Raw genomic sequence first — 11,858 nt, 5'->3', positions numbered from 1 at the left:
CCCCGCCGCCTCGCCACGGCCCTAGTCCCATGTCAGGCCTCAGACTCTCCCCGGGGTCCTTGACCACGTCAGCAGGGCCATTACATTTCTGACAGAGCTGTCAGCTCTGCGTGAGGACATCACCCTGTGTGTGCCAGTTCCTCGGTGCCAGACAGGTCCCAGGGGTACCGGGCCCTGCCCTGGGCGGGAACGCGGAAGCTGGGGCTCCAAAGTCCAGAAGCCAGAGCAGCTGACCTCAGCCATGAGCACCCCCAGGCTGTTGGGAATCCTGCCCCCCTCCTCCCCTCTCCGCCAAGGAAGCCCGCCGCATGGGGTCGTGGGGTTCCTTACCGCGGGGCTCAGCTGAAGGGGTCCCCAGGTCCCCGGGTGGAGGCAGTGGGGGCGCGGGTGGAGGTGGGGGTGCCTGGGCAGTGGGTGGCTTCTGGCCAAACAGCTCCTGAAGGGGCCCCTGCTTCTCCCGGATGGAGTTGGAGGTGTGGATCCGCGGTGTGGCCTTGGGTCGAGGGGCTACGGCTGGCGGAGGACCCTTCTCTGGGCCGGGGGACAGTGCCTGTGGGGGCGCAGAGAGCGCACAACACAAGCTGTGTCTAGGGAGAAGGCCAGTGGACCCCCGAGAGCCTCGGGCTCCGGAGCAGAGCAGCCGCGCCCTGGATGGGACGGGACGGGCCTCACCGAGGGGGGCGATTGGGCACTGCTGATCCCCAGCTTGGCCAGAGCCTCGTCCTTAGGGTTGTTTCTCTTCAGGAAATTTTGGGGGGGCCTCCTGAGAGAAGGAAAAGGTCAGGGGCCCGCAGGTTTCTCCCTGCGGAGTGGGCAGCGCTGGCAGGCCCCGGGCCCACCTGGATGGCTGCACCGGCACGGGCACGGGGCCTGGGCGGCTCTGGTACATGCGGATGATGTTACGGATCTCCCTGCTGGGCAGCTTCGGGGATTCTGGGCTGGGCACCGCATCTCTGCCCTGCGCCTGCCTGGGACCACCATCAGGCTCCGCCTCCTGGGCCAGCTCAGCCTCCGCCTTCCGCACAGCTTTGGCCCCACCTGGTGTCAGTGGCTTCTTCACTCCCGGGCGGGCGGGAGGAGGAGATGGCACTGCCGAGGAGGAAACATGTGAGACCCTGTGCAAAACCGCAGAGCCAGGGGCGCCCCCCCCTGCCCCCCATCTCCCTGCCACCTGCACTGGGTTCCTCCTCTTCCTGCTCCTCCCCTCGGGGGATCTGCACCTTGGCCGGAGGCTTCGCCATCTTCACCTTGATCTGCTGCTGCCCTGTAAGTGCCCAGATGGCCCTGTCACCCTCCACCTGGCCAGCCCATCCGTGCCCCTGGACAGGCCACATCAGACTCGGGATCGAGTGCACCCGCTGTTCCCTGGCCAGGCTGGGCCTGCCACCCCCAGGTCCCCTCACCCATCTTCTGGAAATAGTTCCGTTTCTGCTGGAAGCTCCTCAGCCTCTCCTCCTCCTCCTGTGAGGTCTCCTGTGGGGTCTCATGAGGGGTTTCCTGTGGGGTCTCCTGGCAGGAAGGGGAAGTGAGAGAACAGCCCTGCCAGCCAAGCTGCCCCTCTCACAGTGAACCCCCTCGAATCCCTGGGACTGGGGCCCGACAGCATCTTTTCTGCATCTTCCCACTCCCCTGCCCTGTCTTTCATCCCTGCAGCCCTGGAGCCGGCTGCCCCATCCAGGATGGCCCTCTGCGGTCTCCACTCCTCGCCCTCAGGCAGACACCCACCAGCTCCGGCTCTGGCTCCGGCTCCGGCTCCGGCTCCGGCTCCTTCCGGGGGGCCGGGGGCTTCTTGGGCTTCGGGGCAGTGGCTGCAGTTGCCTGGGCCTGGCGCTGGCGCTGCTGAGTCTGCTGCTCTAGGGTCAGGGACATGGCCTGGGCGGTCATCTGCTGGGCCTGAGGGGGAGGAGCGGTGGACCAGGTTAGAGCTGGCCTGGCCCTGCCCACAGGCCTGGCCCTGCCAGACCACCCGGGGGCCCTGCCCACCCTCACCAGGAGCAGCGCCTGCTGGTTGATGAAGTTCTGCTGCTGGGCTGCCAGCTGCCTGGCGTCCACGCTGGGGAGCAGGGGCTGTGGCTGCGGCTGTGGTGGCACCATCATGGCTGCAGGGTCGCAGGTGGGCGGGGCAGGTGAGCACCGGGGCCAAGTTGGAAACCCTTTGCCCACTGTGCCCTCTGAGCCTCTGGCAGGACCCTCCCTCCTCCAGTCCCTACCTGAGAAGGGACCCGGTGCCCCAGCCCAGCCTTACCTGGCATGGCAGGAACTGTGCCCATTGCTGGCATCATGGGCATGGGTGCAGGCATCATAGCTGGCTGGTATCCAGGCATCTGCATCATCCCTGGGTACACTGAGGGGACAGGGCCCTCCCAGGTTGGTCCCTAGCTGGGCCCATGGACCACCTCCCTCCAGCTCCAGGCAACACGTTCAGGCCCAGGGTGCTGGCTGGGGCTCTAACCCCAGATCCAGGGTCCGAGGCCATGCTCGCCTGTGCTGCTCCACCCCCCACTCACCATAGGGTAGCTTCCTTGCTGCATGGGCCCGATGCCGCCCCCTCCCTTCATGCGGCTGCTCAGAGCCCTGGCTTGCTCCAGATCCTGAAGGGACAAAGGTCACAGGTCATAAGGTCAGAGCTAGAGCCCTGGGAGAGGTGGGAGGGGCAGCAGAGGCCCCAGTGGGGTAGGGGCAGGGGTGGGGTGGGGTGGGGTACGTGTGCAGGACACTCACTCTGAGGCCTGGGGAGAGGACCGGCTCGAAGATGTGGTCCAGGTAGCTATCCAGGTTCCCTGAGGCCCGGGGCTCCCCTGTGGAGCCGGAGGAGGGGCAGTGTCACCGCCTGGGGCGTGGGCTCCCTACACCCCCACTCCCAGCTCTGCCAGCCTCAGTGTGCCCACTCCCAGCCTTACCTGTGTGGCCCCTGCCAGGGAGGGTCGGGGCTGGGCCTGGAGGGGGACCTGGGCACAGTGAGGGGGCCTGGACGCCGGGGGCGGGGGGGATGTCCTCGGCTCTGCGGGAGATAGTGGGCCCAACTGAGCGGGCACCTGGCTGGGGGCAGTGCCGGGCTGAGGCCAGGTGTAGAAGCTGCTGAGGGGGGTGTCCAACGGAGGGGGAAGAGGCTTGCATTGGTCGGGGGGTGGGGGGGGACTGGGTCTGTGAGCCCCTGTAACCACCAGGTGTGATACAGGCTGTGGGGTCAGGGTAGGGACAGGAGCAGGCCAGGGACAGGGGTGCTGGGGCGGCACCTACAAGCTTTCGGGGGCAATGGGGTAGCTGTGGGGATCAGCAGGGTCCCCCAAGTCCTCGGTCTGGCCGATCAGGTCCAGCACGAAGTCACAGCCAGCCAAGTCCTGCCAGGAGTCCCCGGAGTGCAGTGACACGGACCAGCCACGGGGGGGCCCCTCCAGGCCTCTGGATGGGACAGAGGTGTGCATTAGGGGTGTGGTCAGCCGGGCAGGTGACCATCCCTGAAGGACCAGGGCCTGAGGGGGGCCCAGGGTGAGGGCTGCGGAGGGGACAGGACCCTGGGTGAAGGCTCCAGATTGCACGGACAGGTTGCAACTCACAACCTTCCACTTACTCGTCAGCTCTGACGCACACGTGTACTCATTCACCTATTTAATTGGAACCCGGCCCATGTGTCATCTCCACTCCTGTTGCCTATCTCGTCTGGACCCTGCCCACTTGCCCCGCCCCTTCCCCCCCTTGCGGGGCACAGGCTTTGGCCCTGGGCCGGGGCAGCTGCAGGAGGTGCTTGTGGGAGAGTGGGCTGGGAGGATGGGGGGCTCCTGAGGAGGACGGGACCACCCCAGTGTTGGCTGCACCCTCCATCCCAGGCCCCCGCACCTGCTCTGCAGAATCCACCCGGCAAACTGCTCCCCCGTAGTCCAGGACTCCACCTCTGCGGAGAAGCACTCGTCTGCGGGACCGGGGTGGGAACCGAGAGTGAGAGACAGCGGCCTTCACCCTGGCAGGCAGGGGCTGCTGTCCCCAAGGGGGCCCAAAAGCAGGACAGGAAGGAGAGTAGGATGTTGGGGTGAAGCAGGGAGGGGGTCCAGGGAGCATGAGGGGCAGGCTGGCTCCACTGTAGGCGGCATCACCATTGAGAGTGAAGACGTCCAGCACCATGCGGCCTCGGCGCCATCCGGCCGTCCACTCGAGCTGAGTGGGGGGGTGGGCACGTGTGGTCTCAGGGGCCAGCCGTGCCTGCTCCAGGGCCACCAGCAGCTTGTGCTGGCACAGCGCTGCCATGCCGCTGGGGGCGTGGTCTGACACAAATCTGTGGGGACAGCCCTAGGCTGTAGGGGTGGGGCGGCCGCTGACCCCCCCCCCGGCCTCCACCTGACCCCCCCGGCCTCCACCTGACCCCCCTCCGGCCTCCACCTGACCCCCCTCCGGCCTCCACCTGACCCCCCCCACCGGCCTCCACCTGAGCCCCTAGTCCTGGGACTCCAGCTGCCAGGCCTCTTACTTGAGCAGTGGCTTCTGCAGGGCGGGCGCCGGGGGAAAGGCGCTGAGCAGGACGGCCATGAGGGCCCAGCCGCGCTGGCTCTGCTGCTCGTTGGGGTTGTGCCACAGCTGGGCCACGAGCTGGCTGAGGAGCTCGTCACGCAGTCCCGGCCGGCGCTGCCCCTGCCTCACCAGGTAGGTGCCCATGGTCTGCTCCTGCCAGGGCAGCAGGGACTCCTCCCCCAGGAGCCGCAGCATCTGCGGGGCCAGGCGAGGGCAGGGCATGTGGGGCTCCGTGGTCCCAGCCCGCACTGAGGAGCAGGCCTGCCCTGTCCCCTCCCTGGTGTGTCACTCACCACCTTGTTGATGTCCAGGGCATGCTGAGGGTTCTCACCGTCCAGCCGGGTCAGCGGCTTGTCCAGCAGCTGCCCAGGAGTGGGCAGAGATGGCTCCTGCAAGGAAGGAGGGCGACCCAGCGCCTGAGCAGCTGGCCTTGCTGACCTGCTGGGGAGCCCAGGGAGCAGCGCTCTGGGGGAGGGAGAAGGAAGGACTGGCGTGGAAGACCCTCATTAAAATGCAGCTTAGAACACCAATCAGAAAGGATCTATGCACCCCTATGTTCATAGCAACACAATTCACCAGAGCTAAGGTTTGGAAACAGCCCAAGTGCCCATCAGCAGATGAGTGGATTAGAAAACTGTGGTACATCTACACAGTGGAATACTATGCTGTGGTAAAAAGGAAGGAACTCTTGCCATTTGCAACAGCGTGGATGGAACTGGAGAGCATTATGCTAAGTGAAATTAGCCAGTCAGAGAAAGATAAATACCACATGATCTCACTCATTTGTGGATTATAGAGAACAACATAGACTGATGAACAGGGACAGATCCAAACACAGAGAAACAGCGATCAGACTATCAATCCCCAGAGGGAAAGTAGGGGAGGGAGGGGGTAAGGGGGAGAGATCAACCAAAGGACTTGTATGCATGCATATAAGCCAAACCAATGGACATGGACAACAGGGGGGTGAGAACATGAGTGGCGGGGGGGAGGTTGGGGGGTTAATGGGGGGATGAGGACACATTTGTAATTCCTTAACCAATAAAGAAATTAAAGATAAAAATAAAAAAAAACGCAGCTTAGCCTGGCCAACGTGGTTGAGCGTCGACCTAAGAACCGGGAGGTCACGGTTTGATTCCGATCAGGGCACATGCCCGGCTTGTGGGCTCGATCCCCAGTGCGGGGCGGGCAGGAGGCAGACCATCAACGATTCCCTCTCATCACTGATGTTTCTCTCTCTCTCACCCTCTCCCTTCCTCTCTGAAATCAATAAAAATATATTTTTAAAATGAGGCTTAATTGCTTGTTCTGATTACAAAATTGATGCCCACGCACGCGGAAAACTCAGAAAACCTGGAAAAGGATAAAGAATAAAAACCACCCCTCGCGTTCCACCGCCGGGCACAGCCCGTTAGTGTCTTGGCCTCTCTCTCCAGTCCTGCTTCCTAGTTCTCGGCACAAACACAGCCGTCCCCGCCCCCGCTGTTGTTTCTACACATTGAGATTCTGTTCTGTGTGCAGTTTTGAATCGCACCCTGCAGCCGGGACAGTGTCCCTGCCGCCACACACCCGTCACACACGCTTTAACGCGCGGCGGCGGCGGCGGCGGCCCAGGTGTAACAGGCGTGGCTTCAGAGTGAACAGCACCGGGGAGTGAGTCATTTAGGTTCAATGAATATTTTCCGAGGAAGGCAGCTGTGTCCACAGGCCCCAGGCTGGGAGAGGGAGGAGGCGGGGTGGGGACAGGAATAGACAGCCGCTGCCTGGTAGGGGCTACCATCCGGGGACCTGCGGGCTCCAGCCAGCGAGAGCTGCGGCCTGGGGGGCCCACCTGGAAGCCGGTGGAGATGAAGCTGGAGAAGGGGAACTGGTCGATGTCCGGCGGCAGGGTCAGGCTGGGCCGAGCAGGAACCTCCGGGGGCTTGGCCTCAGTGATGCTCTGGGCCAGCGTGTGCTGACGGCCTGGGGACAGCACCGGGAGGCGGCCCAGAGGTGCCCAGGTCAGGCACCCGGCTCTGGTACCGCCACCAGCCCTCACCATCACCCCAGCCCCATGCAGAGAAAGCTGGACCAGGAGCTCTGGGGGCCTGGAGCCGCAGAGGGAGGGACCACAGGGACGGACCCTCTCCCACAATGGAGGGGCTGGGGAGGGGCCACGGGAAGAGCGATGCCCATCAAGCAGGACTCACCTTCCTCTTTCCTCAGCAGCGCGGCCAGCTCGGCCGGGATCTCCAGGCGCGCCAGCTCCTGCCAGAGGGGCATTGACCCGTGTGGGGAAGGCCCGGCACCCGGGGTCCGTCCTTCCCCAGGTCTATGACCTCCCTCCAAAGACCCTGGGCGCACACACAGGGCCCAGGAGCCCTCAGAGGAACACCGAGGGCACCCAGGCCCCTTCTCGGGGGCACGACACATGCCCCTGAGGAACAGGACCCACACACCCACATGCGCCCTCAGCCGTGCCAGCTTCATCGGGTCCATAGCCCAGCACCACCCTCCAGCTTCCACCTACCATGCTTGGCCCGCTCTCGGAGGACCCGCCGCCGTGCCAGCCACACCAGTGCCCAAGCTGTCAGGGGAGATGCAGGAGGAGCCAATGTCCCCAGAGGAGCCACCTCGAGCCTCCCAGCAGCCCCTCCCCAGAGAGGCAGTTCAGCCGCCCCGCCTGCCCCTGGAGGCCCCGACACAGACAGAGGAGCAAGCACAGACCCAGAGGGGCCAGCTGCCTGCGCCTGGTCCCCGGAGCCCTCACCAGCCTCAGTGGGCGGCCTGCCCGGCTGTCAGGACAGTGAGGAGAGGGTAGGAGGGCAGGGAGACAGGAAGGAATGGTCTCAGGGGGCAAAGTCCAGCCAGGGAGGGGCCAGGGAGGGCGCAGTACGTGGGTACTGACCTTTGAGCTGCTTTATGGCCTCAACTAGGAGTCATCAGGCGAGAGAGGGGAGCAGGTGGGCCCCAGGAGGGCTGGAGGGGACAGGGGCCTGGGGCAGGGGCAGGGATGAAGGCAGGCAAATGGCCTCCTGAGGCCCCAGCCTACCCTGGCCAGGCAGACAGAAGTGGGAGGAGCTCAGCCAGCAATGGCCTGAGGCCTTGGCCTTGTGAGGGTGGCCTTGGAGGGTGGGCACTGTCGGACTCAGCCAGCTTGGCCAGCAAGATGCCTGGCTTCTACCTGAGCCGCCAGTGCCGCCACCACCTCACCTGCAGTCTCCGCCTCCTCCGGAGCAGGGGCCGGGCCGCTAGCAGCACCGTGTTCAGCTGTCCCAGGGCCGCCCGGCGCCGGAGGTACCGCTTCCTGGAGGCCGGGAAAGGGGTGGGGAGCCCAAGCTGACACCCAGTGCCTGAATCCTCCACGCCAAGACAAGAATGTAAGAACTGACCCAAGGCGCCTGGCCAGTGTGGCTCAGTGGTTGAGCATCGACCTATGAGCCAGGAGGTCACAGATCCATTCCCGGTCAGGGCACAGGCTGGGTTGCAGGCTCGATCCCCAGTGTAGGGCGTGCAAGAGGCAGCCAATCAATGATTCTTTCTCATCATTGATGTTTCTATTTCTTTCTCCCTCTCCCTTCCTCTCTGAAATCAGTAAAAAAAAAACAAAACCCAAACTCAACAGCAAAAAGACAACCCAATTTAAAAAGCAGGCAGAGGATTTAAGTACACATTTGTCCAAAGAATGAAGTATGGTAGCAGTCATCTCAGGTAGAAACTATAGTTTAACTTTAACCCTGCTGTTTGGCTTCTGTACTTATTTGCTTTAACAATAGAAAAGTTATTTTGATTTTCTGAATTATATAAATCATCCCATGTGGGGCGCAGTTACGGTGTTTTGGCCAGGTTCAAACCTCGGACTAATGAAAGGACAGGGTCCTCTCATTGCCAGGTGCAAGTCCCAGCTGGAAGGCAGGGCCCTCCCAGCGCAATTAAGCTTGAACCTATGGTCCGAACACGTGGCCCCACATGCCTGTGCGATAGAGTTCAGGTGCGTGTAGTTGAGTGAGGTTGGAACTCACGAGAATGCTGTAAACAACGTGATCACGCCCCTACTTTGCCTCGTGGCATCTGCTATAAAATAAAGACACCGCTTGTGGGCGCTGGCGCTGTCTCCTCATCAGGGAGCAGCGTCCCACCGAGTCCCAGCTATTATTCTCTTGTCTGTCTGTCCTTAATCCTTTCACCCCCCCACTCAGTTTACCGTTGGCCGCAATAATCCCATTCGATTAAATACCCTATTGATTACAATGTGAATATCCCATTGGTTGTGGTCATACTGGTCTTAGAAAAGCACATTTTCCTTTACCTGGGAAGGACAGCACAATTATCCCAAGGTCAGAGGGCTCCAGTTAATGTATCCCTGTTGACTCAGTGTCCCGGAGACCCAAGCAAACCAGGTTCCTCATTCCAGACCCGAGGGCTCTAGATAATGTGTTTCTGTCAATTCAGTGATCTGGAGACCCCAAAACTATAATTTACATAACATGCTGCTTCTGCTTCTGTAAATTGCTTTTTTTGCAAACCAGGTTCCTCATTCCAAACTTTGGGATGTAATCAATACCTTTGTGATCTTTGCCTATATCAATCTGGAGTTGCGGCCATCTTATCACTATGAGATCTGGGAGAGCAAAATGCCCCCTCATAGTCCTGGATTTGCAATAAATGTGACCCTTTAATTCGACTTCTTGAGGCGTCCTTGTGTGATTCGCGGGGTACATTACAACAAGAAGATACACAAATGGCCAACAAGCACATGAAAAGAGCTCAACATCATTCGTCTCAGGGAAATGCAAACCAAAACCAGTGAGAGGCCAGTTCACACCCCCTGGGAGGGCTGCAATTATTTAAAAAAAAAAAAAAAAAGGAAAATAAGTATTGGCAAGTAGGGAAACCAGAACCCTCTTATACCGCTGGTGGGAACATAAAGTGAGGCAGCCACTCTGCAAGAACAGTTTGGCGGCTCCTCACAAAGCTAAGCATGGAATTAACACGTGACCCAGCAATTCACTCCTCAGATGGACCCAAAGAACTTGGAAGCAGAGACTTGAACACACTTGCACGCTCATGTTCATTGAAGCATCATCCACAACAGCCAAAAGATGGGAACCACCCGAATGAGCCCCAAAGGACGCGTGAACAAACGAGATGTGGTCCGTCATAAAGAAGAAATGAAGTCCTGATACATGTGACGACGCGGATGAACCTTGCGAGCGTCACGCTTAGTGCAATAAGCCAGACAGAGAAGAAAGCTGCAGGGGCTGACTTACACGTACACGAAGGGTCTAGAACAGGCAATTCATAGATGCAGAAGTAGGCTGGCGGTTACCAGGGCTGGAGGCCAGGGAGAGGGGGAGTTATTGCTGAATGGGTAGTTTCTGTTGGTGATGGAAACGTCCTGGAAATAGGTTGTGGTGACGGGGGCCCCCTCTCCGGAGGCTCCCGGAGTCCCTGCCCTCACTTGTTCTCAGCGCTTCAGCAATCACTGTCGGGGTGACTGGCGCTGGTGTACCCTCTGCATCTGACTCCCCAGCTAGTCTGGGAGGCACCTTCCGGCCTTCACCTCTGTGCCGCCAGCATCCGGCCGGGTGGATGGAGAAGAAGGTCCATCAGGAGCTGTTGGATGGAGGAGCACTGGGAGTTTATTAGGTGAGAAGGGGGAGGGAGAAGCGTAGGACTAGGAAACCCAGAGCCTGGAGTGTGAAAGTCTGGCCTCAGTCTGACTCGTGCCTTTATTTATTTGTTTGTTTATTTGTTTATATTTGAGAGAGAGTGGAAGGGAGGGGAGAGACAGAGAGAGAGAACATGAATGTGACAGAGACAGGATTGGTTGCCTCCCGCACCCCGGCCAGGGCCAGGGATTGAGCCTGCAACTGAGGTATGTGCCCTTGACCGGAATTGAGCCCATGACTCTTCTAGCCACTGAGCCAAACCAGCTAGGGCCGACTCGTGCTTTTAAAAGATCATTCTTGCTGCACAGTGAAGAACAGACTAGAAAACAGGACACTCAAGGCGTCAAGACTGCAGGCTGGGCGGCCTGGACGGATCATGAGTGTCCTGTGACTGGGGTCTTCAAGCAGAGATTATGGCTATGGGCAGGGATGCTGTAAGGAGAGTCCAGTGCTGATTGCTGATGGGATGGGACACTATGTCTCCCCAACCTGCCCCACCACCTTGAAAAGGCCCAGGGCCTCGCCCCACCCCTGCAGACCTGGCCTGGAGCCCCCGCACACGAGCCTGCATCCGTGGCAGGAAGCGGAGGCGCTGGCGGGAGATGCAGGCCCGGAGCCCACGGTGCAGGATGAGCAGGGCCTGGGCGCGCCGCTGGGCCCAGTGCTGCTCCAGCTGCTGCCAGCCCGGCTCCTGCAGCAGGACCTGGGGGCAGAGGTGTGGGCTGGAGCAGGCCAGTGTGGGTGCCTCCTCCCTTCCAGCCCGGGGTGCCCAGGACACCTGCCACCCAGCCCCAGCCCATCTCCCGACCACCCAGAAGGACCACCAAACCCTGGGTTTGTCCCCAAATCCTCCTCCCCCTTCTAGCCAGGCCTGCCCCTTGGCACACCCCCCCACCTGGGTGGTTCCAAGGTGACAGAAGGGGCGACTCTGCCCCCAACCCTGGCTCAGGATGGCGCCCCCCCCTCTCCCGGTCAGAGGGGTCTCCCCTGCTCCCCGGTTCCCAGGGTCCGGAACCTGCCGGGAGGACAGAGTCAAGGCTGGAGCAGGCACAGCATAAACCTCCTTCCACAGTCGTTGGACACCCGAGCCTCCAGGGTGTCCATTCAGTCGCTAAAGTCATTCGACAAATGATTTGGGAAAGCACCTACTATGTGCTAGGCACACTGGGAGAGTTTTTGCTGAATGGAGGAGGGGGCAGTGAACTCCCGGAGGCATGAAGGGGAGGATGGACAGTGAATAGTGAGAGGAGAGAGAGATGGGGGGAGAGAAGAATGAAAAGAGGAAGGATCGGATGCCAGGCCCGAGGTCCCTTGGGAAGGCGGTCACCTCCACAGGGAAGGAACCCCAGGAGGACCAGTCACTCTGGGGGGCCTTTCTCGTGTGTCCTGTCCCTGAAGTGCATGGGCCCCTGGCTGCCGCCATCCTGGAGCCCTACCTGGCCAGGAAGGTCTGGAAGGGCAGGCGCACAGGGAAGTGGGCACTGCGGGCACAAACGGCCTCCAGGACGCCCGCCTGGCGCAGCTGCTCGGCCACGTGTCCCACATCAAAGAGGCCGGGAAGCTGTGGCCGTGGGACAGAGCCAGTAAGAGGTGGAGTCAGGGGCTTCAGCTTCGGGAAATGCAGGGCAGGGCACCTGGACGGGGAGGGGGAAGAAGGGCCGGGCAGGGGGTAGGGCTCTGGGCCAGGTGCTGGGGGAGCTCACC

The 11,858-nt window shown here is 61.2% G+C and overlaps 1 protein-coding gene across 1 annotated transcript in view; it reads right to left on the bottom strand.

Moving 5' to 3' along the window:
* Positions 1–11,858, bottom strand: part of MYO15B (myosin XVB) — a 31,245-nt gene that overhangs the window by 8,268 nt on the left and 11,119 nt on the right. Inside the window, 24 exon segments of the mRNA XM_023744768.1 lie at positions 302–550; positions 673–760; positions 840–1,107; positions 1,148–1,264; positions 1,404–1,473; positions 1,708–1,893; positions 1,990–2,099; positions 2,246–2,344; positions 2,504–2,591; positions 2,722–2,798; positions 2,901–3,001; positions 3,241–3,402; positions 3,838–3,910; positions 4,092–4,270; positions 4,463–4,698; positions 4,797–4,892; positions 6,335–6,465; positions 6,693–6,750; positions 7,013–7,069; positions 7,696–7,789; positions 10,694–10,857; positions 11,050–11,148; positions 11,151–11,169; positions 11,591–11,715. Of these exon segments, the coding sequence (XP_023600536.1) occupies positions 302–550; positions 673–760; positions 840–1,107; positions 1,148–1,264; positions 1,404–1,473; positions 1,708–1,893; positions 1,990–2,099; positions 2,246–2,344; positions 2,504–2,591; positions 2,722–2,798; positions 2,901–3,001; positions 3,241–3,402; positions 3,838–3,910; positions 4,092–4,270; positions 4,463–4,698; positions 4,797–4,892; positions 6,335–6,465; positions 6,693–6,750; positions 7,013–7,069; positions 7,696–7,789; positions 10,694–10,857; positions 11,050–11,148; positions 11,151–11,169; positions 11,591–11,715 (2,946 nt within the window).

This window comes from Myotis lucifugus, unplaced genomic scaffold (assembly GCF_000147115.1).
Source record: "Myotis lucifugus unplaced genomic scaffold, Myoluc2.0 scaffold_485, whole genome shotgun sequence".
Classification (NCBI taxonomy): Eukaryota; Metazoa; Chordata; class Mammalia; order Chiroptera; family Vespertilionidae; genus Myotis; species Myotis lucifugus.
The sequence above is the reverse complement of the archived record's forward strand: the minus strand, read 5'-3'. Positions and strand labels throughout refer to the sequence as shown.